Here is a 25,086-nt window from a genome sequence, read left to right as displayed (position 1 = left end):
CGGAAGAATTACTTTTCATGTTCTTGCTTACAACACTCCTGCTAATAAATCCCGGAAGGATGTTCACTTTTTTTGCAACAGCATTACATTGTTGACTCATATTTAGCTTGTGGTCCACTTTGACCCCTAGATCCCTTTCCACAGTACTCCTTCCTAGGCAGTCATTTCCCCATTTTATATGTGTGCAACTGATTGTTCCTTCCTAAATGGAGTACTTTGCATTTGTCCTTTTTTACTTCAGACCATTTCTCCAGTTTGTCCAGATCATTTTGAATTTTAATCTTATCCTCCAAAGCACCTGCAACCCCTCCCCGCTTGGTATCATCCGCAAACTTTATAATTGTACTCTGTGGGCCATTATCTAAATCATTGATAAAGATATTGAACAGAACTAGACTGAGAACTGATCCCTGCAGGACCTCACTCATTATGCCCTTCCAGCATGACTGTGAACCACTGATAACTAGTCTCTGGAAATGGTTTTCCAACCGGTTTTTGCACCCATCTTATAGTAGCTCCATCTACATTGCATTTCTCCAGTTTGTTTATGAGAAGGTCATGCAAGACCGTATCAAAAGCTTTACTAAAATCAAGATATACCATGTCTACCACTTTCCCCCCCATCCACAAAGCCTGTTACCCTGTCAAAGAAAGCTATCGGGTTGGTTTGACATGATTTGTTTTTGACAAATCCATGCTAACTGTTATTTATCACCTTATTATCTTCTAGATGTTTGCAAATTGATTGCTTAATTATTTGCTCCATTATCTTTCTGGGTACAGAAGTTAAGCTGACTGGTCTGTAATTCCCTGGGTTGTCCTTATTCCCCTTTTTATAGATTGGCACTATATTTGCCCTTTTCTAGTCTTCTGGAATCTCTCCCGTCTTCCATGACTTTACAAAGATAATCGATAATGACTTTGATATCTCCTCAGTCAGCTCCTTGAGTATTCTGGGATGCATTTAATCAGGCCCTGGTGACTTGAAGACATCTAATTTGTCCAAGTAATTTTTAACTTGTTTTTTTCCTATTTTAGCCTTTTCTGATTCTACCTCATTTTCACATCATCCCAAGAAGCGCCAACTCTGGTTCCAAAAATTGATCCTGGCAAGGTGGTAAGTGCCTCATGAAAGGTTCTGATCACCCACACTCCGTGGGAATGGAAGGTGGTTTTTGGATCAGGCTCCAAAGCTACATCTTCTGACACATAAAGGACCAGATTTTGTAGCAGCAGCTGCTTAACGTACCAGATTCTCTTTGAAATCAAAGGGAGTTCTTCACACACACACAGTGACTGTCTAAGTGAGCCTGGAAATTTTCTTCCAGGTTACACATGACAAATTCTATACTGTACCTTACTGATTAAAAATAATTACTTTATAATCAGCACAGAGTGAGTGCAGTGACCTACATGTTATTGGAAAATAATGATCATTTTAATTGCTGCTCTAATTAAGATGTCTATTCTCGTGGTAGTGTTCATGTAATCTTTAATGTTTATGGATTTGTAAGTTAACAAAAGGATAATCAACGTTAATTTTTGTGTTTGTGTTTCAATATTATTATTATAGTATTTTATATCATGAAATAATTGTTTCCCTTTATAATTCTGTCTATATGTAGACCACATAGGAATAGATAACACATTCAAATTTAAATGAGTACTTGTGGCACCTTAGAGACTAACCAATTTATTTGAGCATAAGCTTTCGTGAGCTACAGCTCACTTCATCAGATGCATACTGTGGAAAGTACAGAAGATCTTTTTATACACACAGAGCATGAAAAAATGGGTGTTTACCACTACAAAAGGTTTTCTCTCCCTCCACCCCACTCTCCTGCTGGTAATAGCTTATCTAAAGTGATCACTCTCCTTACAATGTGTATGATAATCAAGTTGGGCCATTTCCAGCACAAATCCAGGTTTTCTCCCCCCCCCCAACCAACTCTCCTGACATTCAAATTTGTATGTCTTATGAAAATTCACTAAATATCTTTTGAACTCACAAAAAAAGAATAACTGCTATACAAAAGCTGGCCTCGCTGGGTTATGCATTAACACATACCTGTGTGCTATGCAGAAATACACGATGATCTGCATGAAAGAGAGTGCAGTAATCAGCTAATAAATGTTAATTCGTCCTTCATGGCATCAGTACATTTTCCTGTGAGAAATAACTTGGATGACGACAAGGTGCTGTAATACCCTGCACTGTTTGGAAACTAAGCAAATAATCTGAGCTCTGATTCATGGTCTGTAACCCAAAACCAGTGCCTAAATTCCGAATAGTCATTGCACAATATAGGAGAAAGAATGATGGTTCCAGGTAGTGGCAGCAGGAAGTCTAGGGGGTGGTTTAATATTCACTTTGCATATTCCTAAAAAGTGGATGCATGATTTAAAAACATCATGGCACATACGTGTATTTTTTAGCCCTGGCTCTATATGTGCACATTATTTTTTTCCTCATTTTTAAAATCATTATTAAATTGTCCCTATAAAAGAGAGAATTTTTATCTGAAATTTTTGGAGGTTAACAGATTGAGAGAGAGAGTTTTTAACTATACTGGTTTAGCTGCTATAGTTATATAATTAAAGTAGTAAAAAAAAAAATCTTCATTTGCCTAGAGTTCTTTAAAAAATGTGAATAACATTTCCTAAACATTCTGCTAAGAGCTGTGCAGAGACCTGCCCCTGACACACCCACACACTCTGGAGAAAGTAGAACTCAAGTGGTATCGCCTCACCCACCAGGATGTCTTGGGGAAAAACTGAAGAGGATTGGAACCATGCAGAGACACCATTGGGTAGGACAATCTGAAGAAGCGGCCAAAGCAGGAACCTTTGGACATTCTAGAGACCTTTCTACAGTTTCCACTGGACTTTCTCTTGCATGTGCTGACTGGCTGTTTCTTCCAACCCTCTCCTTCCCCTCCCTCACAGTCTCTTCACCTCACCTTCATTCTCTCTTACCTTCTTCTCCCAGTCCCTATGCCTCTCCCCCTTGCCTCCTTCTCTTCAATGTCCCCACTCCCTGTACTTTCCTTTTAATTTAACCGTTTCCCTCCTAACTAAACCCAGTCATAAAAAATATATAAATCATGGCACTAACAAAATGTTTGCTGCTGTCTGCTTGTGTATTATACACTTTCCCCTGTCCTATGTCTGTCTTGTCTATTTAGATTGTAAGCAATTTTGGGACACGGACTGCCTGCTAGACTGCGCTAAGACAGTGCCTGCCTCTTGCAAGTTGAGGGCACTCGACATGAGACACTTAGCATTTTGTAGGATCGGATCCAGGGTTTGTAAATCAATAAAGCAAAGCACTAGCCAGCTGGACTGGATTCCTTAGTGTTTTGGAAGCAATAGATTGGGACGGGAGAGGCCTGAGCAAGGACTGATCTAGTTGGAGAGGAAGAACCAGTCAAACCTGTTTGTTGTCAGATGCAGGCATGCTGCAGTGCTTTATTTGTCACCTATAATTCTATTTTTGACATTTTTCTCCACTGGAAAGAGAGTGGAAGGAAGGGATTACATTAATTTCCTATTATAAACTAATTAGCAAAAAGAATTCACACTGGCTTTTCCATACTGATTCTTGGATAGATTCTTCCAGGCTGACATTCTTACCTTTGTGCCAGTTAATTTTCCTTGTGCCCCCTGGGACACTCATCTCTAAAGGAAAGCAAGTGGTTTTGCCATTTCCTATTGCGTGTCCATTAGAGTAGGGTACCTCTAATTTTCACCAGGAGCTCCCCAGGTTCCTTACCAGCAGAGTCTGCTCAAGGTATTCTCTGAGCCAGTGTATTCTGGTCACCCTGACTATGCAGTCTACTCCATACCACAAATATTTTAGATTGCACTGACGATCTGTAAGCCCTTTGCAGGGAGGCAGGCGACTTCAGCTGCTTTTTGCTGCCACAACCTCCTCCTTGGTGGATTTACCAGTGCTGCCAGGCTCCTGTTGTGTAAACCCAACCCCAAATCAGACCATTAGCTGTATTAATTCCTGAGATCTGATCCTACTCCCATTAGAGTCAATGGTTAAACTCCCATTGATGTGTGGTCACGATTGAGCCCTGTATTGCTGGAAGGGGCAAATGATACATTTCCGCACAAAAAAGTTCTGAATCCTTTTCTAGCTTCAGTACACCTCTAAAATAGTCCTGATTTAAAGTCATCTATGTCTGAGTCTTATTCAACAAACCTAACTCACTTCTTAGTCAGGAAAAACTTCTGGTGAAGTCACATTGATTTAATTAGTAATGGTGCTTGAACAAGCAGATCTGAAAGGATCCTAAATTTGGTCTCTAAAATCAAAGAATGTCATTTTAAGAAATATATGTACTAAGAACGTACTAATGTACTGAATGTACTAAGAACGATTTGAACACTATGTTTGGAGTTCCATGCCAGGCATGCCATCAATCCTACTCCTTCTGCTGATTAATGGTGAATGTACCTATGCGTTGCACTGTACATGGGTTGCACTGTACATTACCAAATCCTGAAAGTGGTTCTTCCTGGTGTGACACAGTGGGATTGGAAACCCTGACTGATACTAGCTAACACAATGATGTCACTATGACATCACAATTCATCTATTAAATATTTTATCAACTGCATGTTCCCAGGATTGTAATTAAAGAAACCAATTAGCTAGACACTTTCTGCACTAATAGTGACTAGAGATCATAAATATAAAGGTATCATACACATCAACCAGTCAATCTAGGCCTGGCATACTTTGGTGCTTTTTTCCAGATAGGACAAGGTATGTTTTTATTTAAAATATGAAGGATTACATCATTCTGCCTTGCATTTTGAATTTACCATTTCCACTGTTTAAAACTTTCTGGATCAAATATAAGACCAAAACCTGAATTTCAGTGGCAGGTTTCAATTTGTTATAACAGGTAGCAGGGATAGTATTGACCCTTCCCATGTACAAATGCACAAAAGAGGAATATGTACCCCAAAAGATGCAGTTACACCACATCATCCTTGTGGAAAAATAAGACTGGTAGCGATGAGAAATGTGCAGTGGACAAAATCTTATCTCCCTGAGAAGCTGAAAATCTACAGAAGACAGCACTGGATATCAGCCAGACCTCAGATCACATGTTTATAGCAATTCTGCTTCAGTGCAGCCCCCTAGTTCTTCCCTTTTCCAGCAACGGCAGCATGTATCTGACTCAGTTGCTATCTATAAGTGTCTGTCAGGTTTTCTGTAGTGCTAGTAACCATAATAGCTAAACTGTGCTGCTATTGTTCCCATGGTGGCAGTTGTGGTCACATGAGCTCTCCAGTCAGTATCTGTCATATCATTTTCTGAGGGGAACATGGCATATTTAGGGGAGGCTATGTAGTGCCATGATGTGATAGTTGTATTTCCCTCCTCACCCCCATAATTTAGGTCCACCTGCTTACCTCCATGCTCCTGAATGTAGATGTTGGTCTTGACAATTTCCTACAGATCTACATTCCCACTATCTCTCATTTTCTATGGAAGCAGATTGCCACACAGCTGGGTTTGTTTGTTTGTTTTTATTTTTTGGCTGGTTTTTTGGTTTGGCTTAGTGGGAGCTAAACAGAAGCCATTTAAGAAAAAAAGTTTGTGATTTTAATAAAAGAAGATATTGTGCACAATATGAATAAAAGTGGGAGGCACAGTCTAGATGTTTTTTAAAGCTCCCCAAAATAGTTCCAAGTTCCAACCAATGTCAACATAACACGAGGTTCCAATGAAAACCACAGTATGCCAGCTACCGTGTAAATAACTTCTCTTTCAGTTCCCTGCTGGCTCCACACTCAGTACCTTGTTTTGAGTGCCTAGTTTTTGTTTTTGTGACCATATTTTGCAGATTTAAAATTGAAATCTCTTAGTTTAAGATGTCGACAGAGATTGCAATGGCCTGTTAAACATGATGGAGGGTCTGATACTTCAGATGATTGAACAGCTCCTGTGGGGGCTGAATGCTCTCAGCTTCTCCAGGCTTTTAAGGGCAGCAGGTGAGAGTTGAGGGATCAGACCCTAAAATACAAATCTGTTGACTATGGATTGTAACATAAAGAAACAAAAATTGATATTTCCTATTATAGTCCTTATGAACCAAACTCTAACCAGAACTCTCCTATGCACAGTGCTCACTTAGCGCCTGATCCGGTGCCCACTGAAGTCATTGGAAAGATCAAATAAGCTTTGGATCATGCCCTTGCTGTGTCGTATTTATTCCATCAAGTCAGGCGTGCTAGAACAATTTGTATAGTAGGGGTGTTGAAAGCCATTGAACCAAACTGTAAACCCTGTATATAACGGAAACCACTTCAAGCTAGGGGGTGTGGTAACACCCCCCAGCATCCCTAGTTCTAGCACCTGTGCATCAAATTCCTCATTTCATTGGATATTGTGTTCTTCTCTTACTTTTCCTTCTTTATTTAATTATTTCTTAGTCTTTTACTATGACCTTCCTCTTGTGTTGTTTATGCTAGAGCTTATTTTAGAATCCATTCTTTAGATTTAGACTAATTGTGCTTTCCCCTTTAAAGTCTTTGGTGTATGTGCATGCACGCATGTGTGTGTGCGTGCGTATGAACCAGTTTCTTTCCCTATAGTTTGGTTAAAAAAAAATTCCACTTCACATAACTATCTCTGCTGTCCTGTAAAATTCGTCTTCCTTCCTAAATTACCTGTTAAAGCTCCTGTAGTCAGGCAGATCTGGCTTTGCTTCAGGCTTAAACAGTCTAGGGTATAAAGCCTCCAACAGCTCTGGGTCATTGCTGATGGCTTCTATCCAGGGGGACTGATAATATTTTGGCACAGAAGTAGTGTTGAACCTCTCAGGAGGAATTTCCTTTAGTGGTCCAGAATATCCTTCATGGAAATAAATCAAGGATAAATAATTATAATCATACATTGCATTTTATAGCACTTTTCACCCAAGTATCTCAAGGGCCAATTACACATATTTATTACCCTTAATTCTTACTACAGTCCTATGTAGTAGTTAAGAATTATTATATAAGCATTTAACAGAAGGGTAAGCTGAATAACAGAGAGTGTTAAGTTACTTGTCCAAGACTACAAAGAAGTAGGAAGCAAACATAGGGGATTTGTATCACTTTAGTTAAACCAATGCAAAAGGCTTTGTAGATGCTCTTATTTAGGTTTAAGCGTGGTTTATTTTGGTTTAGCCTGTTTCTTGTTGATTTAAGCTGGTTTACACCAAAGTACCAGTGTCCACATAGCCTCTTGCACTGGGTTAGCTAAATGAGATTAAAATTAAACCTTTAGTTAAAATAATTCAGTTCTGCCTGTAGACTAGTTTTTGGGTGGGCTTTTTAAAAGCACTAAAAGGAGTTAGGAGCACAAGTCCAATTGCCTTTCAGTGGGACATGTGCTTCTAATCCCTTAGGCACTTTTGAAAATCCATCCTGTATGCCTGGTTCTCCATTGTCTTCTACCATGCAAGCAAGTGAAGAATCAGACCCATTCTCTCCCTCATCAGTGAGGGACAGATTCTGCCATGCTTACTCCTGTTGATCAGTACCTTACTACACAAGTAGTTCAATTTACTTTAGTGGGATTACTTCCATAATTTGGTGCTACACGACAGGAGTAAGGGTGGCAGAATCTAGCCCTTAGTATATAGTTGAGAGTATTAAAAACAGCAAGGGGTTGTCCTAAGATCTGAGCCAAAATTATTTGTTGGAAGAAGAGGGAAAATTATTCCTAATTTTTTACCTCACTAGGTTTCTAATTCTCTACATTAACACTATTGCTCCATTTCAGCATAAAAAACACTGTTTTGTTTCCAAATCAGAAAAAAATCAGAGTTCAGACAAATATTTCTGCAGACGAAGAGCTCAAAGATCGCACCTCAACTTTGGAAACAGAAATTGCACCCATTCACATTGTATTGGGCTTATGGATACACAGTGTACTAAAGCTCTTAGTACTTTTAGCAATCACTGATAGAGAGTGGCATTGATCCCGTTCACATTGGCTGGAAAAAGTCTACACAAAACATGCATGCACTGAATAATGTTGAACAAAGAATGACTTTGTAAAAACCTCTGCCTGCTTATGGATAATTCACAACCAGGAGAAAGAGCTACATTCACTGAATAAATTATTTGTCACAAATTATTTGGCCAGCTCTAGTCTTTAGACTTCCGTGTAGCTCAGGGCTTTAAATAAAGAAAACAGGATCCTTGCAACCAAGGTCTTTAAAACAGAAAAATATCTCTGCAGCCAGAGAGACAAATTCTCCTCTCGGCTATTCCCACATAAAGGGCTGAATCAGAACCTGCAGTGACTTTAGATTCACATTTAGAAGCTGTAATACAATTAGTGATGCTGAAGCTCAGATGGCTGAAAATTTTGGAGCAGATAGACAATTAAGATTGGTAGGATCAGATCAATGGGGTTATGCAGATTTAGGGTCTGATGATCTGGCCCCAGATGTTTATTCAAACTTATCAAATATACTTTGGCCTGGAAATCAGGCTGAAAATTTAATTAGACTAAATGTCTCCTGTTTCTAGGGATTTCTAGTGTTTCATGGCATTAATTAGCTCATAGATATCATGAGAATAGCCTCTCCCAACTTATCTATGTATTTCCACTTGTGTGTGAAACTAGACAATAGAAGTATATGAAGATTTTTATAAACCACACTGAAGCAAGTTAACGACTCTGATTTGCATTTAAAATGAAGATTCATATAAATTCTTTAAAGTACTTCTAACCTCATTTGAATCAATTTGCTGATCCCTTATAAATATCCCATTAATGATCATGTAAACAAAATGCTCTACTGTTTTCTGTGCTGTGAAATAGCTGAGTACTCAGTACATGCATAAATTACAATAGTTTGTACTTTACCTGGTGCAATGTTTTCGGGATTTGGTGGGCTCCGTGGGTCAGGTGTATTAGGAGGTGTCATTGGTGCGTGCTGTTGGCCAGCTTCAGCACTGCTAGTTTCCATTTTAACATTCTGCATAGGTTCACTACGCTGCATTAGAATAGAAACAAATACCATGGATAGCACATGCATATCAAGAGATGTTATTGACTCTCTGAAGTATGGAAGTCTTATCTTCATATTACAGATGGAAAACCGAGTTGGGGATACAGTAAGTGACTTGCTCAGGGTCACACAGGAAGTCTGTGTTGAGCTGAGAACTTAACTCATCTCCTAGTCCAGGACCCTATCTACTAGATCAGTGTATCTCAGCATTTTCACTTTGGTGACCCCTTATTCAAAGACAAAGCTGTTTGTGAAACCCTCCACATGTACTATAAAAGTAAGAGCAAAAATAATTTAGGTGTGTCTGTGTTTCAAGAGACTAATAGAGAATACTAGACCTTGAAGGGTAAGTGTGTATGGGAAGTGGGGGAGCAAGATTCCTTTGGTTTAGATTGCAATAAAAATTTCAATGCCTTAGGATTCCCGTCCCCCGATTGTCTTTCATGACACCTCCCCTTCCCCACAGGTCATGAACCCACTGGATGAGAAATACTGCCCTAGATCATCCTTCCTATTCTAAGATTCAAGCTATCTGGTGGATTAATGTAAAAGCCATTGATTCTCTATAGATGCTTTTTGTATACCAATTGAAAACACATCAGCCACACAAAAAGTCTATACACCTTTGTGGGAATGTTTTTTCTTGTTTTACAGTAGTCACAACAACCTTAGTGCAGGCCACCTCTTGGAGATTTTTGATAGGCTGGAGTTATCCCCACCTCCCATCCGGTCATTAGTTCTAAGGAAACATCCAAAGCCTTAATCATTGTTTCTTTAAATACAGAATCAGAGGCTTGTAAAAAAAAAACAAAAACAAAAACAAAAACAAAACAGTCAGTAACTTATTTTTAGCAATGAGAGACAGTCTAAAAGGAACTTAAATATAGAGTGTGTTGGAGTAGGATTTCCTTAAGATAGAAAAAAACAAACACTTTTTTTTTTTAAACTTGAAACAAAGGAAATGTTTTTGATCAGGTCAGTACATTTTAGAATGCTCCTAAGGTATATTGGAAAGATCATTTTAATCATAGCAGGCAAAATGATCCACTCCAGTTTAAGGCACAGAGTAGATCAAGGCCACACAAGTGCTGGCCAAACTGGCATTTAAGGGAGGTCAGTAGAAACTAAAAAGGCATCATTCTCTCCTTTCCCCAGGGTCTGTTTGAATACTGAACGGCTGCAGCTCAGCTTGCATTGTGGAGAATACCAAAGAGGGAGCAGAACAAGGAACTGACAGCAGAAATCCTATGTGAGTTATGGTGCTATTATCAGACTTAACTTTGGCTGCATAGCTCCTATTGCCTGTTGCATAAGGAGTTAACATGCAGCTGCCGGGGAAGGAGCTGTCAGCAGCATATTTCCTCAGGAACTGGCCAATTAAATCTGTTTTATGGCTGCTTTGCATTACCAGAGCAGTGCAAATCAGCCAGAGTGTATTGGTGAATCTGGTCCACAGGCTTTCAAAATCTTAGGCCCACATCCTCAGGTAGTGTAAATCATTCATTTCAATGGAGCCATGCTAACTTACTCCAGCCCTCAGATTTTTCAGCTTAAATAAATATTAAACCATAAGGTCAAAATGTTCAAACTTGGATGCCTAAAGTTGGACACTTTTGGGTGGGATTTCTAAAAGTGCTCAGCTTTCAGATAACTTTGCTCTTATGGTGTTAGTGGGAGCAGCTAGGCCAATGCTGAGTGCCCTTGAAAATCCAACCCTATATCTACATTTAGGACCTAAATAAATGGCCTGATTTTCAGGGGTACCGAGCACTCAGTATCTTTGAAAATCAGCACTTCTAAACATCAAAACTTGGTCCTGGTCCTCTTTTAATTTCGACTGAGTGAATGAAAATCTGGAAGCTCCAGTCAGTCACCAGCTGTTTTCCTTCTACTCATTACAAAAAACTGGATATAAAATCTATCTTTTTGTCTATGACAGGATTTTGGGACAGATTCTCAACTCTGGGCAAAGTCCATTTATTGAGCTGAAAAGACAGGGGCTTCTGAACGATAACAGATCACAGAGCTAAGATTTGTTCCTTAAATAGGTAACAAGGCAAGATATTGGAGAGTTCAGGCACGATATTGAGGATTTCAACCCCTTTTATGAATATAACCTTATAGTCTCTGATTGCCATGGACTCCCTCAGCATTCTGATTAGTATGGGCAGCGGGGAATAGGGAAGGCTCTTCTACTAGTCTGCTACCCAAAACTCCACATCATGAACTGGGCCAAAAGCGTCCAGGAATCCAGCAGATGATACTGTTATTTTATGGCATTATTTTCTGATGAATTATTAGTACTAATAATTCTGTTTCTCTGAGACCAGTTCATAGTAACTTAGTCAACCTGGCTTCAGTATAGTGCCCCCCCTCCCCCCATGTTTACAATTGTAAAAGAGTTGCTAAAATAGCTTCTCAGAGCAAAATACCCGATGCTGTGGTGCAATATATAGTTTTCCTTGACACTTGGTGCTTTGCCACTCCTGAGTAATGTGCTACTCATCCCATGCGCATGCCAATAAAAATGTTATACTACGTCACATCAATACTTTATTTTTATATATATATATATATACACTTTTTCTTGCCCCAAATGAAGAATCTGATCCAACTCCAATTGAAGTCAATGGAATTCTTGATTCACTAGCAGTTGGACTGGACCCAAAAGCATTAGCACCACCATCTAAAATATCTTTGTAAGTTTTAAAAACTGTTGGGGGATGGGAATTGCTATTTAGCAATAAAAGTTTTGTAGGTTAATTAATAATAATTATACTTATATATACCGATACAGCTCTCTTCATCTTCAAAGCAGTTTAAAGATGCTGGGACAAATTGTGCTCCTCAGTCACATGCTTTCATGTCTGAAATCAGTGGGGAAGTATGCATGGAATTGAGATGCAGACTTTAGTTCATTAAGGTCCTGAACCAGCACTGAAGTCAGTGGGGCTACTCACTCACTTACAGTTAAGCCGGTGTTTTATTGTTTTGCTAGCCTGGGACTGAAATGCTCAGAACCTTGTAGATTAATTAGCCCTAACTAATTCACCTAGCTCTCATGTGTGCTGTGAAGTTTAATCTATAAATGTAATTATCACTGTTTCTACAAATGTAGAAAACAAGGTGGAGAGGTTACATGTATTACCCCTGTCATAAATAGAAAGGGAAGGGTAACAACCTTCCTGTATACAGTACTATAAAATCCCTCCTGGCCAGAGGCACAAAATCCTTTTCCCTATGAAGGGTTAAGAAGCTCAGGTAACCTGGCTGGCACCTGACCAAAAGGACCAATAAGGGGACAAGATACTTTCAAATGGAGAGGGGGATGGAGGGGGGGGAAAGGATTTGGTCTGTCTGTTCTGTGTGCTTGCCGGACACAGATCAAGGAAGCAAGCAATCCAGCTCCATTAGAATCAGTAAGTACTAGCAAGGGAATGTGTTAGCCTATTTTTGTTTTGGCTTGTGATTTTCTCTGTGCTGGGAGGAAGGTGTATTCCTGGTTTTCTTTTTGTAACTTTAAAGTTTGGCCTTGAAGGAAATACTCTGTGTTTTGAATCTGATTGTCCTGTAAAATTACCTTCCATCCTGATTTTACAGAGGTGCTTCTTTTACTTTTTTTTCCTTTATAATAAAGTTCTGTTTTTAAAGAATCTGATTGGGTTTTTAGTGTCCTACAAACCCAAGGGTCCGGTTTGTGCTCACCTTGTTTATTTTTCAAGCCTCCCCAGGAAAAGGGGTGTAGGCTTGGGAGGATATTTTGTGGGACTAGGAACTCCAAGTGGTCCTTTCCCCGATTCTTTGTCTAAATCACTTGGTGGTGGCAGCATACCTCAGTCCAAGGACAAATAGAGATTTGTGCCTTGGGGAAGTTTTTAACCTAAGCTGGTAGAAATAAGCTTAGGGGGTCTTTCATGTGGGTCCCCACATCTGTACCCTAGAGTTCAGAGTGGGAAGGGAACCCTGACAACCCCAGACCCCAGAAGGAATGAATGTCAAAGCCAGTATTAGAATATAGAAGCATCTGATTCCCAGTCAGCAATTCCTACTACCCTGCCAATGTGCCTCAACCCTATTCCTTAGGGGCCAGCTCAAGGGGCAGTTTTGTCCCCATGGCCCATTTAATTCCTTACTCCTTTGCTAAGAGTGCCAGCAAGGAAGACTATTAGTGCCAATTGCACAGGTGATGTTACTGGCTAGGAACTGGAATAAGACCACCAACATAGTTTTCATAGTAATAATAACAATAATAATATTAATACTTGCTGTTTATATAGAACTTTGCATCTTCAAAGCCTTCAGCTGTTATTAACAAAGTAATCCTTACATCATTCCTAAATCAGCTGTCACATGGTAATGACTTTTGGTCACTACTGACCTGAGTCAGATTTTGATGTGAATACTTTCAACTTGAGGCCCTTGAACCTTGTTGTCCCATTCTGTGGGACCTAAAAGCAGCACCCAGATCTGAGCCTTTTTTGATTTGTCTAGAAGACCACAAAATGATACAGCTCACTTTGTGCTTCACACTGGCCTTGTTCCAGGTCATGGTTCAGTTCACATCTTTTCCTAAAGCTATGGATAATTCTTGCAGTCAGTACCATGCAAATCATAGGTAACCCCACACCAGTCTCACTGTATTGTATTTAGACACTTGTAATACAAAATACTCACATTCCTTTGCTTATTTGCTAAATAATGATAGTTTTCATAGGTGTACTTGTCAGATCTCCTTTGACGCATCTTAAATAGCCTTGCACCTCTGTTGCTGGGTATTGATAGTTCCTCCACCATGATGTCTCTGGGGATGCTGATTTTCTTTCCAAGGTCTAGGCCATCTGACTCTGTACCACAACAGACAAGCATATGCCTTATGAAATATTCTTCTCTGCTTTCCTTAAATGCTGCTTTTTGCTAAATAATGCTTATTATTATATTCCCTATATCTGTAGTCCAACAAGAAATGCACCCCAGTTCCCCAGTAACATCCTCCTGCTCCATGCTGTATTAGTGAACTCAGTCATTTTTTTGGGGAGTTATGAAGTACACCGTAGCCTGGAATGAGCTTCTCAACCACTGCACTGAGAGCCAGATTTACAAAGGTGATGAGCGCCCACAGCTCCTGTTGATTTCAGTTAGAAGTGTAGGTGCTCAGCTTTTCTGAAAATCAGACCCTCGGTATCTTACAATATAATTTCTTAGTGATCAGTAAAATCCTACTTTCACTGAAGTCAGTGTCAAAACTCCCCTTGACCTCAGTCCTGGACCCGGCCTAAATCAATATATATCCTGGACTGGACAGAGAAAGAACTCCTCAGCCTATTTTACACATATCTTCCTATTTCTGATTGCTTGCAATAGTTTTTGTCTCAATGATTCATTCACATTTTTTAGATTTTTTAAGGCTAGCTACCTCCTGTAACAGAGGTTTGAATTGGCTGGGAGCCACTACTTAATAGTTTTATTTAGAGAATTTCAGAATAAAGGTCCAGTTTATGAAAATGAAAGACGTAACAATGAATTAAAATATACTTCTAACAACTTTTACATGATTCCTTCAGAATAATTATCTATTTTTTTCCACACTGCAATTAACAGTTCTCATCAATAGGAGAATTACAAGCAACTCTTTTCAAAAGATTAACAAGTGCTGGAAATCTAATTACTGCTGTCAGTGTTACTTAGGTCCCTGCTTGGGGAAAAGATCACTTCCTTGGCTTTACATTGTAACTCTGGGGAACTTTGATAATGAATATGCATGCATGGGTGGTGTTGGAGGGGGAAGAGTAAGAACCAGGGTTTTCCCCAGGAATTGAAATTGGGGGTGGGGGGGTTCGAATTTACAGGGAGCTGGAGGAGGGTCAGGGCCGATGAGGGGTGAGACCCTGAGTGTGAAGGTGGCTCTATGGCACCATAGTAAAAACTGAAAAATGTTTCATGACCATTCAATTAGATTTAACTCATGTTTTAAAATCATCACAAAAATTAAAGTTGGCTACTCAAGCCTTCTATGAAGCACTACATCTACATCCTTATTGGTTTCTTGTTATAATTTTGCACAACTCTGTTAATGAACAAGATGAATGCAATGCGTTCATCTTTGGTGGCTTCCCGTGTGTCTGGTACTTCCATTCCTTTAATTGGTATTCTCATTAGATCATTCACATGATCAGGCAGAAGGCAACTTCTTTCAGAACACAAAATTCTATTCAATGAGGCAAAAGAATGCTCAACTGTAGCTGTTGTGACTGGGAGTAACAAGAGATGAATTCCTACTTCTTTCATCCCAGGAAACATAGCACAAAGATTGGGTGAAGGCACTAGTGATGATAAAAAAAGAAGTTGAAGTCAAATCTTCATTTATTCATCGTATGATATTCCACTGTGTGTTCAGATTCCCTATTCTGCCCTGAGCACATGGCAGCCCCTTTGCTGGTAGTGCCTCACTCCACTCAACTGTCGGTGTTTTATAGGACCTCTGTGTAAAAGCTATGTAGAGGTTGAGTAGAATCTATCAGTCACTGTTGTAGATTTTTAAGAATCAAATCTATGTACTTTTTCAGTTGTCTTAACAAACACTTCTTGTCCTCTTCACTTAAGGATTCAATATAAATGCCTTCATTACTCAACTTCTGGACTAAAGTCTTTGCTTCTTCCAGTACTTTTTCAATGGGTAGCTCTCTGATTGATCCAAATGTAGCTTCTATTGCTGGACAAAGATCTACTACTGTTGTAGCAGATGCCTGGATGACATTGTTTAATGACCCAAGTGGTTTCAAAAATAGACTTACAAGGGAGAGAATGGCAATAGTTTTCTCTGAATGTAGTAGCAAAAGTAATGCACCAGCCTTACTACTTAGATCCATCCCATCTTGGTAGATACTTTCCAAAGCCAGTAATAATGGCTGGAGTAATTTTAAGACAACAGCCAAGGATCGCTCATGAGAAAGCCAGAGGGTTTTCCCAGGTTGGACTAATTTGAACTTCAGTCCTAGTGTATCTTCTATATTTTCCAAGATATTCAGTCTTTTTGGACTCTTGCTGAAAAAAGAATATAATGAAGACATTAAATTTGTAGCTTTTTTAATGTCTTTTGAAGAGTCTGCAGCTCGCACTAGCACTAGTTGGAGTAGATGGCCTCTGCAGTGTGTATAGGAGAGATTAGTGTTACACTTTTCTCTGAGCAAAGCTTGTACTTCACCGTGTCTTCTAGAGAAGTTTGCAGCTCCATCAAATGCACAAGCAGCCATCTGTTTGGGGTCCAATTGACCAGCATTTAACTCCTCTAAGATGTGGGTTGTCACAGCTGCAGCCGATGTGTCTTCTACAACTTGAACATCTAGAAATGCATCTATTGCCCTACCACTGACATGAAGATAACGTACACAATGACTTAATACTTGATGCCCATTTGCATTGTTGCATTCATCAGCCATGTATGCAAATTTTTTTGTGGTGAGAGAGTTCTTCACTTTTTCAACTGTTGAGTCTTTCACTATTGCACCACATACCTCTAGCCAGTCAGTTGAGTTTCTTGCAGAAAGATAGTGAGCATTTGCTGGTCTTGTCCAGAACCAGTGTTCAACTTCAGGATGAACAAGTGACAATCCACTTAACATTGGCCTCCATTTTGTAGTGTGCGGTATCTCTTGCTTAAATAGCAAGTATGGTGCCACAGCCATGTTTGTTCTCCTGAACTGTGTTGTGTCTCCAGCATTCTTAACAGCCTCATTAACACTCACCGGTGTTGTCCTTGGTCAGTGGAGACTCAGAGTTCAGAGGTTCTTTCTCATGAGTTCACCTCCCAGGTTGGGGGAAAGAAGGCACCTTGCTCATTCCTCCAGCTGCTCACTGTTCACTCTGGCCACTGTTATTCATTGTGCCACCGTTCACTCCATTGCTCTGTTGCCGATGGCCCTGCGCCGTCACCTTCTGCTGCCACCTGCCACTGTGACCTCTGCGAGTTGGTCTCTTGAGGTTCCACCCAGCTCTCAGTGATTTCAGCTGAGCTCTCAGTGGGGGAACCTCGCTGCTAGTGCAGCCTGGGCCATCTCTTCCACAGAAACACTGTCCCACAGCAGGTCTAAGCACTTAGACCTGATTTCAGCTGTAGTGGTCACTTAACAAAACAAAAGACTATCTATGGAACCTAATCAGCTCTGTCTTTAAACAATGGAGAGGGGCAGGTCAAATAGTACTTGTGACTCAGGCAGACCATCAAGCAAAACTCCTGTCCCCACCTTCTCTCTTGATGCCCTCAATCAGCCCAGGCTAAGTACAGTTCTACTGCCCTTTACTCATACAATAAGAATAACAACATTTCATTCCCCCCCTCCCCGCGCATTCAAGTGATTTGTAACCCAACCCCAGCCAAAATCTATCTCTTGGGCAACGCAGCTCTGTTTGCTGAATACCTAGGTAGATTAGGTGTGAATGTAAATAAAATCTGGTCGTGAGGCCTTTCCCCCCAGCCCCTAGGTCATCACTAGCTGTCAGGGAGAGCTCATTTACAAATCATAATTTGAAACTATTAGGTTGGCCAACATCACCAAAATGAATGCACTGACATTGTCATAAAAAACAACAGCTGTATAAGGAAGATAGTCTATGTTTATACTTTTCAAAGCTATTATACTTTTTCAGATACACATATTTTATCATACATGTATATGCTTTTAAAGTGTGTATTCATGTTTCAATTTCAGTTCAGATTTCCAAACAATCACTAAAACATGATTTTTTTGTAACTAGTTCACAAAACTGGGGTGGGCGGGGTATTGGGGCAGGGGGAGGAAATCCCTGAGTAAAACTGCGGGCAGAGAACCCTGTATGGCATAACCTTCATTGTCAGTCTTATGGAGAAGTTCTGGAAGTTGGGATACTAGTGGCACTGAGTATGCTGACACTGATTTGAAGAACTCTTGTCATTTGATATCCTCAATTTTAAAGCCCTTGCTTACTCTTTACACCATGATAACTTCAATGCTTAGCAAACTATTTTGTTATTCATTTCTTACTGCCAGGGTTTGGAAAGTAGCCTTTTTCACATGTGGCCATAATTAGATCATCCAGTAAAAATAATATTGTTAAGCATCTTCTCCGACTTCGTCATTTACAGTTACCCAGGCTCATTATTTTAATAATTGAACTAGGGTATGTCTACACTGGCAGAGTTACATCACCAGCAATTACATCACCGCTCAGAGAGTGCTGAAGGGAAACCACTGTTGTGTGTTCATACTCTCTGCTGCTTGTGCAATAGTGTGTTCACACTTGCAGCACTTGCATCGGTATTCGGAGCAGTGCACTCTGGGCAGCTATCCCACAGAGCATCTCTTCCTCTTTTGCCGCTAAGAGTTGTGGGAAGGCAGAGGGGGTCACAGGGCATCTTGGGTCCTGTCCCAGTGCCCCATGATGCATTGCTTCACATCCAAGCAATCCCTGTGCTTAGTCCACATTTGGCCCCATCTTTCAATGGTTTGTGTACTGCATGCTCTGCCTCTTCGGTCTGCAGGAATGGATCCCGCAGTGTTGACAAATATGCTGCTTGCTCTCACTAACACATCACAGGTGGCAGTGGAGTTATTCCTTAAACTACAAAGGCAAGAGCAGTTTGACATTGATCTTGTCATATGTAGTAACTACGACATGAGATTGCTTGTGGCATTCACGGAGGTGTTGACCACAGTGGAATGCCATTTTTGGGCTTGGGAAACAAGCACTGAGTGGTGAGATCACATCATCATGCACATCTGGGATGACGAGCAGTGGCTGCAGAACTTTCAGATGAGGAAAGCCACGTTCATGGGACCGTGTGATGAGTTTGCCCCAGCCCTGCAACGCAAGGACACGAGAATGAGAGCTGCCCTGTCATTGAAGAAGCACGTGGTGAGTGCACTGTGGAAGCTGGCTACTCCAGACTGCTACCAATTGGTCGCTAACCAGTTTGGAGTGGGAAAGTCGACCATTGGACTCATGTTGACGGAAGTGTGCAGGGCCATTAATCGCATTCTGCTCCAAAAGACATGACTCTGGGCAACATGAGTGACACTGTGGATGGCTTTGCACAAAAGGGCTTCCCTAAATGGGGAGGGGTGATAGATGGCACTCATATTCCAATTCTGGCACCAGATCACCTAGCCACTGAGTACGTTAATTGGAAGGGGTATTTCTCTAGGCGCTTGTAGATCACCGTGAGCGTTTCACAGACATTAACACAGGCTGGTCCGGAAAGATGCATGTCACACACATCTTTTGGAATACTGGCCTGTTCAGGAAGCTGCAAGCTGGGGCTTTCTTCCCGGACCAGAAGATCACCGTAGCGGAAGTCGAAATGCCCATTCTGTCTATCCCTTAATGTCATGGCTTATGGGAACCTTGACAGCAGCAAGGAGCAGTTCAACAACAGGCTGAGCAAGTGCAGAATGACTGTTGAGTGTGCTTTTGGCCCTTTAAAGGCCCGCTGGCATTGCCTATATGGGAGGCTGGACCTGGCCGATGACAATATTCCTGTACTCATAGCCATGTGCTGTACGCTCTGTAATATTTGTGAAGAGAAGGATGAAAGCTTCACTTAGGGCTGGACTGCTGAGGCTCAGCACCTGGAAGCTGAATTTGAACAACCAGAGACCAAGGCTATTAGAGGGGTGCAGCGCAGGGCCATAAGGATCAGGGATGCCTTGAGGCAGCAATTTGAAGCTGAAAGCCACTAATATTTGTTGCTATGCTCAGGAGTGCAGTGCTTGTAATGCTAGGAGGTGATTGTGATTGGTGTAGCCAATGCACTGTGAAGGTTTAAGAAAATTGCCTGTTGCTTTGCAGGGCTCTGTTTGCTTTCAGTTAATGGAATAAAGATTGCTTTCAAACCAAAACAATTATTTTATTAAATAACAACAACTAGAAGAGAGTGACAAACAAAAAAACAGATCAGCACTGTAGGGGATGGGGGAAGAGAGGGTCCCAGGAGGAGGGTGAGTTCCTGGGACAGTTAAAGATTTGTGTATGTCCAGATAGCATATGCAACCTTGTCCTTTGGAGTAGAGTGCAGTGGGTACTGTTCTTCAGCAGGGCTAAATTGCAGAGGGACAGGTGTTGCCCTCAGGGGCAGGGGAAATCAGTGTTCCAGGACTGTACTGTACACCTAGCACGTGGCTCTTGGGGAGAGCCAGTACTGTAGGGGAGGCCTGATAATCATTCCTATTCCCACACTTTCCACAGGCTGTGTTCATTATGGAAGATATCTCACTGCTAAGGGTGAGCAGGGAGTCAAGGGAGGGTCTTCTCCAAGACTTCGGCTTCCACTCTGGTCCTTATGCAGCTCGCCTGTGTGCAGCAATGGTCCCCCGCCCCTCCCAGTGAAGGCAGAATGGTGCAGGAAAGTTACCCTTAATGGGGCAAGAAACAAAGCAGCTCTGCCAAAGAACCTGCAGCAGTTGGTTGCCCAGTATCTCCATGAGAGTTTCGTGGAGATCTCTGAGGTACATTCCATGAAGTGAGGGAGTCAATCAACACCCTGTTCCACCGCTCATACTAGGCATGTGGTGATATTCTCATCATACAGACAGAAGCCTGCTTTCTGCAACCCTCTTGCCCCCAACAACTCACTTCAGCAATTCCCAAAATCAAAGCCACTTACCAGGGGCCTCCTCTCCTGTTTGTGCTTCACCAAGCTCCGACCCCTGTGACTGGCTAGCCTCCTCTGGGGTTGAGAAGAGCTCCTGGCTGCATGTATCTCTGACCTCTGAGTCATCCTCTGCGTCTGGGTCCCCCTCCCCCTTTACATCCTCGGTCCATTCTCGACTGGCATGCGAGCCACCGAAGTATCCACAGTGGCCTTTGCAGTGGAGGTGGAGTCACCACCGAGTATCACGTCCAGCTCTTTGTATAACTGGTAGCTCGTGGGGGCAGCACTGGAGCAGCAGTTTGCCTCCCGCACCTTGTGGTAGGCGTTCCGCAGCTCCTTCGCTTTGACCCTACACAGTGTGTGTCCCGGTCATGGCCCCTTTCTGTCATTCATCATGATATCAGTCCATACATATAATTCCAACGGCTGGAACTCAGCTGGGACTGGAGAGCCTCCTCTCCCCAAATGCTGATGAGGTTCAGCAGCTCAGCATTGCTCCAAGCGGGGGGATTGCCTGGTGTGTGGAGCAGGCATGGCCACCTAGAAAGATGCGCTGAGACCACTGCACGCGTCCCTGAGCAAACAGGAAGGGGACTTTCAAAATTCCCAAGGAATTTAAGGGGTGGGGCTCACAGTTGGTCATCTGAGGGCAAGGCAGTAGAGTTCAAACCAATGACCAGAGAGGTGAGAACAGGTATTGTGGGACACCGCTCGGAGGACAATCACAGCACTGTAATCTACTAGGGTGTCTACACTGGCATCATGGCGCTGTAGCCCTGGCACAGAAAGCTGTACGCCTCTTGTTGGGGTGTTTTTTTTACAGTGCTGCTACTGTGCAGTTTCTGCGCACTAAATGGCTTGGCAGTGTGTACACCTCGGGAGTTACAGCGCAGAAAGCTGCTTTACTGCACAGAAACTTGCCAGTGTGGACAAGGCCTTAGTCTCTGTGGGTGTTTATAAGCTTCAGGACAAGATATGAAGTAACATCATGCTATGTAAAACCGCATTGAGGCTCCAATATGAATCAGTTTTTCTCCCACTCCTAAATCCTTGATCTTCCACTTTCACTTGCACTTGCAATCAGGTAATCATCAGCACCAGTCAGCTGTGTTTTGAGCTGCACTGCTGCCTGCTGCTTTGTCTCTGTCCCATTCAGGCCTTCTCCTGTCATGGGTCCTACTTCCCAGTTCCAACAACATTTTCTTAATCCAGATATGGAATCAATTCAGTCCAGTATCAGGTGAAGGCTTGGGTTGTTTCTCATACCAGTTCCCTATGCCTAATCTAGAGTCAGTTTTTTAAAAGAGGTCCAATTGTGTGTGTGAAAATGTGAGCAATTGTAAATTGAGTGTTGCAGTTACCTTGACTACAATTGCAAAGTGGATATTTACACATGCCTTTGCATGCATAAAGTTCTGATCTGTACTCATAATTGCAAGAACTGTACATGTAAAGGTAGGCACATATTTTTGAGCATGGATCTTAAGCCTCTACATTTAAAAATTTGACCCATTAACTAATTTTGAATTAAAACTGGATGTGGCCCACAGCAAATGCCTAAATGACCCATTGGATGATTTAACTGATCACTGCAATCAGCTTTAACAAATGAGTTACCTAATAATAAGATACTTCAGAGACAATTATATCATATGTGGAACATCTAAATAATCCTTAGTTGGCTTCAGTACAGCTTGTTTTACATAGTCTTTAAATACAAAGATATGGGATCCAGACATGGCATCTACAAAAATATTGCAAATGTCTCTCAGATATTAAATGGTTTAATATAACTGCATTTAAAAAATCTAACAGGTATATTTACAACAAAATGTGAAAGGAATGGGCAGGCACTTACACAGGCAGATTCTTTTTTATACATACACAAAGGGCCTGATCCTACTTTCCTTGGAATCAAATTTGTCAGTTAGTTATCTAAGTGGGTTATTTGTCAGTAAGTTATCTAAGTTATCACAATACATGTGAGCAGGAGAATAAATCCAAGAGTTTCATAAGTAGATTTAAAGTTAGGTCCTTAAGTTATAGTTAGGCACCTAAACCAATGGCCTGATTTTCAAAAGTGTTGAGTTTTAACTTCCACAGACTTCAAGGGGGACTGCCAGATGCTCAGCACTTCTCAAAATTAGGCAACTTATTAAAGCACCTAAATCAGGTTCTATGGGTGGGATTTTCAAAAACATCTGAGTTAGGAGTACAGTCCCAGTGAAAGTCAAGGGGACATGTGCTCCTAAATCACAAAGCACTTTTGAAAGTCTCATGTTAAGCACCCGCTTTTGAAAATCAAGCTAAGATTTTCATAGCTGTTTCCATTTCCCTCAAAATGGCAACAGAAAAGTTGAATTGCTGCTTAAAAGATCAGCCAGTGACTATGTATTGGAGAGAAACGACAAGAGCTAATAAGGTTTATTAATCCCAATAGCTAGCTTTGAGGGGAAGGAGAATATTGATACAAATATTTTTGATCATGCATATTAAAAGAAATGGAAAACAGGAAAAAAGATATAGACAGATAATCATGTTTTGTATATGAATAGTCTTGCAAAATGGAATCCAGTCATGATATTAGCCCCAAATAATATTCTGAAAGGCTATCCAAGCAGAATGTACATCAGCTGTTAGATTACTTCATTCCTTCACAACAGTTGTTCATCTGAAAATAGCTTTCAAATGAAAAGAGACAACTACAAAAGGATTAGTTACCATAGGCGGCATGATACCCCCACTAGATTATTTATGGCAGAATACCCAGAGAAAGAGCTGTAAGAGAGTTAAACTGTAAGATTAAAAAGAAATGTTAGGAAGGAGCGAAAGGAACATAGGACATACAGTAACCGGTTTTAGCTCTATACCATTTCCGTAGATTTCCTTCATAATGGCTGATGCTTGTTGTTTCCTCTCTTTGACCATGGCAGAATGTGATAACATTGTGATTGTCTGGTGGGGTTTTCCTCACTGAAAAAAAAATCCACATTTTTACATTGTTGAGCCAGTGTGTAGAATCCAGTTGACTTTTATTTCAAGCATTGTCTTCAGAATAATTAGTGACTATACTTATTTCTCATTTGGCTAAGATGTCTTTTTAACAATGCCAAAGACACTGGCAATCACTCCTTGCAAACATCTGATCAGAGACACATTCTCCAGCTCAAAGATAAGAAGTCCTGAGTGACATACTGTCCTACATAAATTCTGTAGCAAGATCTGTGGCAGTGGTCTGGGCCTTCTCATTTCCACACACTATGTTTAAAAAAAATGCAAATCTGTGATTTATTTCAAATGCTGTCTTTTGTTAACCCTTGATCTACAGTCTCAAAAATAGGAAAAATTCTGGCAAATTGCTGAAAGTGACAGTGAAAAGGTTGATGAGCTTGTTAAAGCATCTTTAAATAAGCAAAGAAAGTGGATTCCCCACTAGATAAAAATATACATCATATTTTATTCCTGAGATAAGATGTTACTTAAATGTCTTCTATGCAACAGATTGTAGGACAAACAATGTCAAAATATTTCAGGAAAAAATACACTTACCCTGTTGTTAGGCTTTGTTGTGCAGAAAAAAGCAATCCCAACCCCTTTTGGTGAAGTTTCTGGAGTTTGTTATGAATGGGGATGACCTGACTGGTCCTGGATGGTTTCTATCCTTCTGGTTGGGTCTGCATGGTACCTAGTACGAAGACAAACTGGGGGCTGACCCTCTCCAAAGAGACTGGCATCCAGCTGACATCAGCCAGCTATATATAGAACCAAACACTTCAGCTAGTCATATCTTCCTGGCGAAAGAAGAGAACAGAAAGGATTCAGCTGTACCCACCACAAAGAGAGTGTATCTCTTCTAGAGCTTATTGGGAGATTTCGTGGAATGCTCTCTTCATACTTGTTCAGATCATCCCATCATTCTGAAAGAAGAATAATCTCCATGTTATAACCAGGGGAAAGACATTTAAAAATAAGGTGATAAATATATGATGAGAAAGACTATATTTGATGGGAATGGAATGGGCTAATCCTTCAGTGAAAGATAAAACCATGCCTTTATAGTAGTTGATGACTAAAGTTAGTGGCAGACGGTTGATGTATAAAGCCTACTCTTAAAAAGAAATCAGAAACCTGCAGTGTTATTTGTGTTAAGACAATACTTTCACAATAGGCTACAGTTTCTCTCAAGAAATAGTACAAGAATTTGTCTCATAATGATTTTTTAAAATTGATTTCTGAAAACTGCAATAATTTAGAATCCATTAATACCCAATATACTGTATCACTTTATGCTAGAAACTTGTTTTATGTAGGATCACAGGTATCCCAGGACAGTAGCTACCTTGTCCACCTGCCAAAGAAAACATTCAGATTGTGCCCCCCCTCCTTTTTATGTATAAAAGGTATCTTATGGTAGGGGAGAAGGAGATG

At 40.9% G+C, this 25,086-nt stretch overlaps 1 protein-coding gene across 4 annotated transcripts in view; it reads right to left on the bottom strand.

Annotated features, from left to right (window-relative positions):
• The window catches only part of MYOZ2 (myozenin 2), a 32,246-nt gene extending 7,866 nt beyond the window's left edge, over positions 1-24,380 (bottom strand). Inside the window, exons 1-6 of one of the 4 annotated variants that reach the window (XM_075127619.1) lie at positions 24,208-24,379; positions 23,529-23,631; positions 13,710-13,879; positions 8,891-9,020; positions 6,694-6,877; positions 5,536-6,037 (exon numbers count right to left, since the gene is read on the bottom strand). In XM_075127619.1, the coding sequence (XP_074983720.1) occupies positions 6,031-6,037; positions 6,694-6,877; positions 8,891-9,020; positions 13,710-13,879; positions 23,529-23,604 (567 nt within the window). In that variant the 5' untranslated portion in view covers positions 23,605-23,631; positions 24,208-24,379 and the 3' untranslated portion in view covers positions 5,536-6,030. Of the gene's footprint in view, positions 1-5,535; positions 6,038-6,693; positions 6,878-8,890; positions 9,021-13,709; positions 13,880-23,505; positions 23,632-24,207 lie in introns of those variants that run through there. The other 3 variants (XM_048848017.2, XM_048848016.2, XM_048848019.2) reach the window with 3 other exon arrangements.
• Positions 24,381-25,086: the final 706 nt, after the last annotated feature.

This window comes from Caretta caretta, chromosome 4 (assembly GCF_965140235.1).
Source record: "Caretta caretta isolate rCarCar2 chromosome 4, rCarCar1.hap1, whole genome shotgun sequence".
Lineage (NCBI taxonomy): Eukaryota > Metazoa > Chordata > Testudines > Cheloniidae > Caretta > Caretta caretta.
Note: the sequence above shows the minus strand (reverse complement) of the source record. Positions and strands in the feature narration are given on the sequence as shown.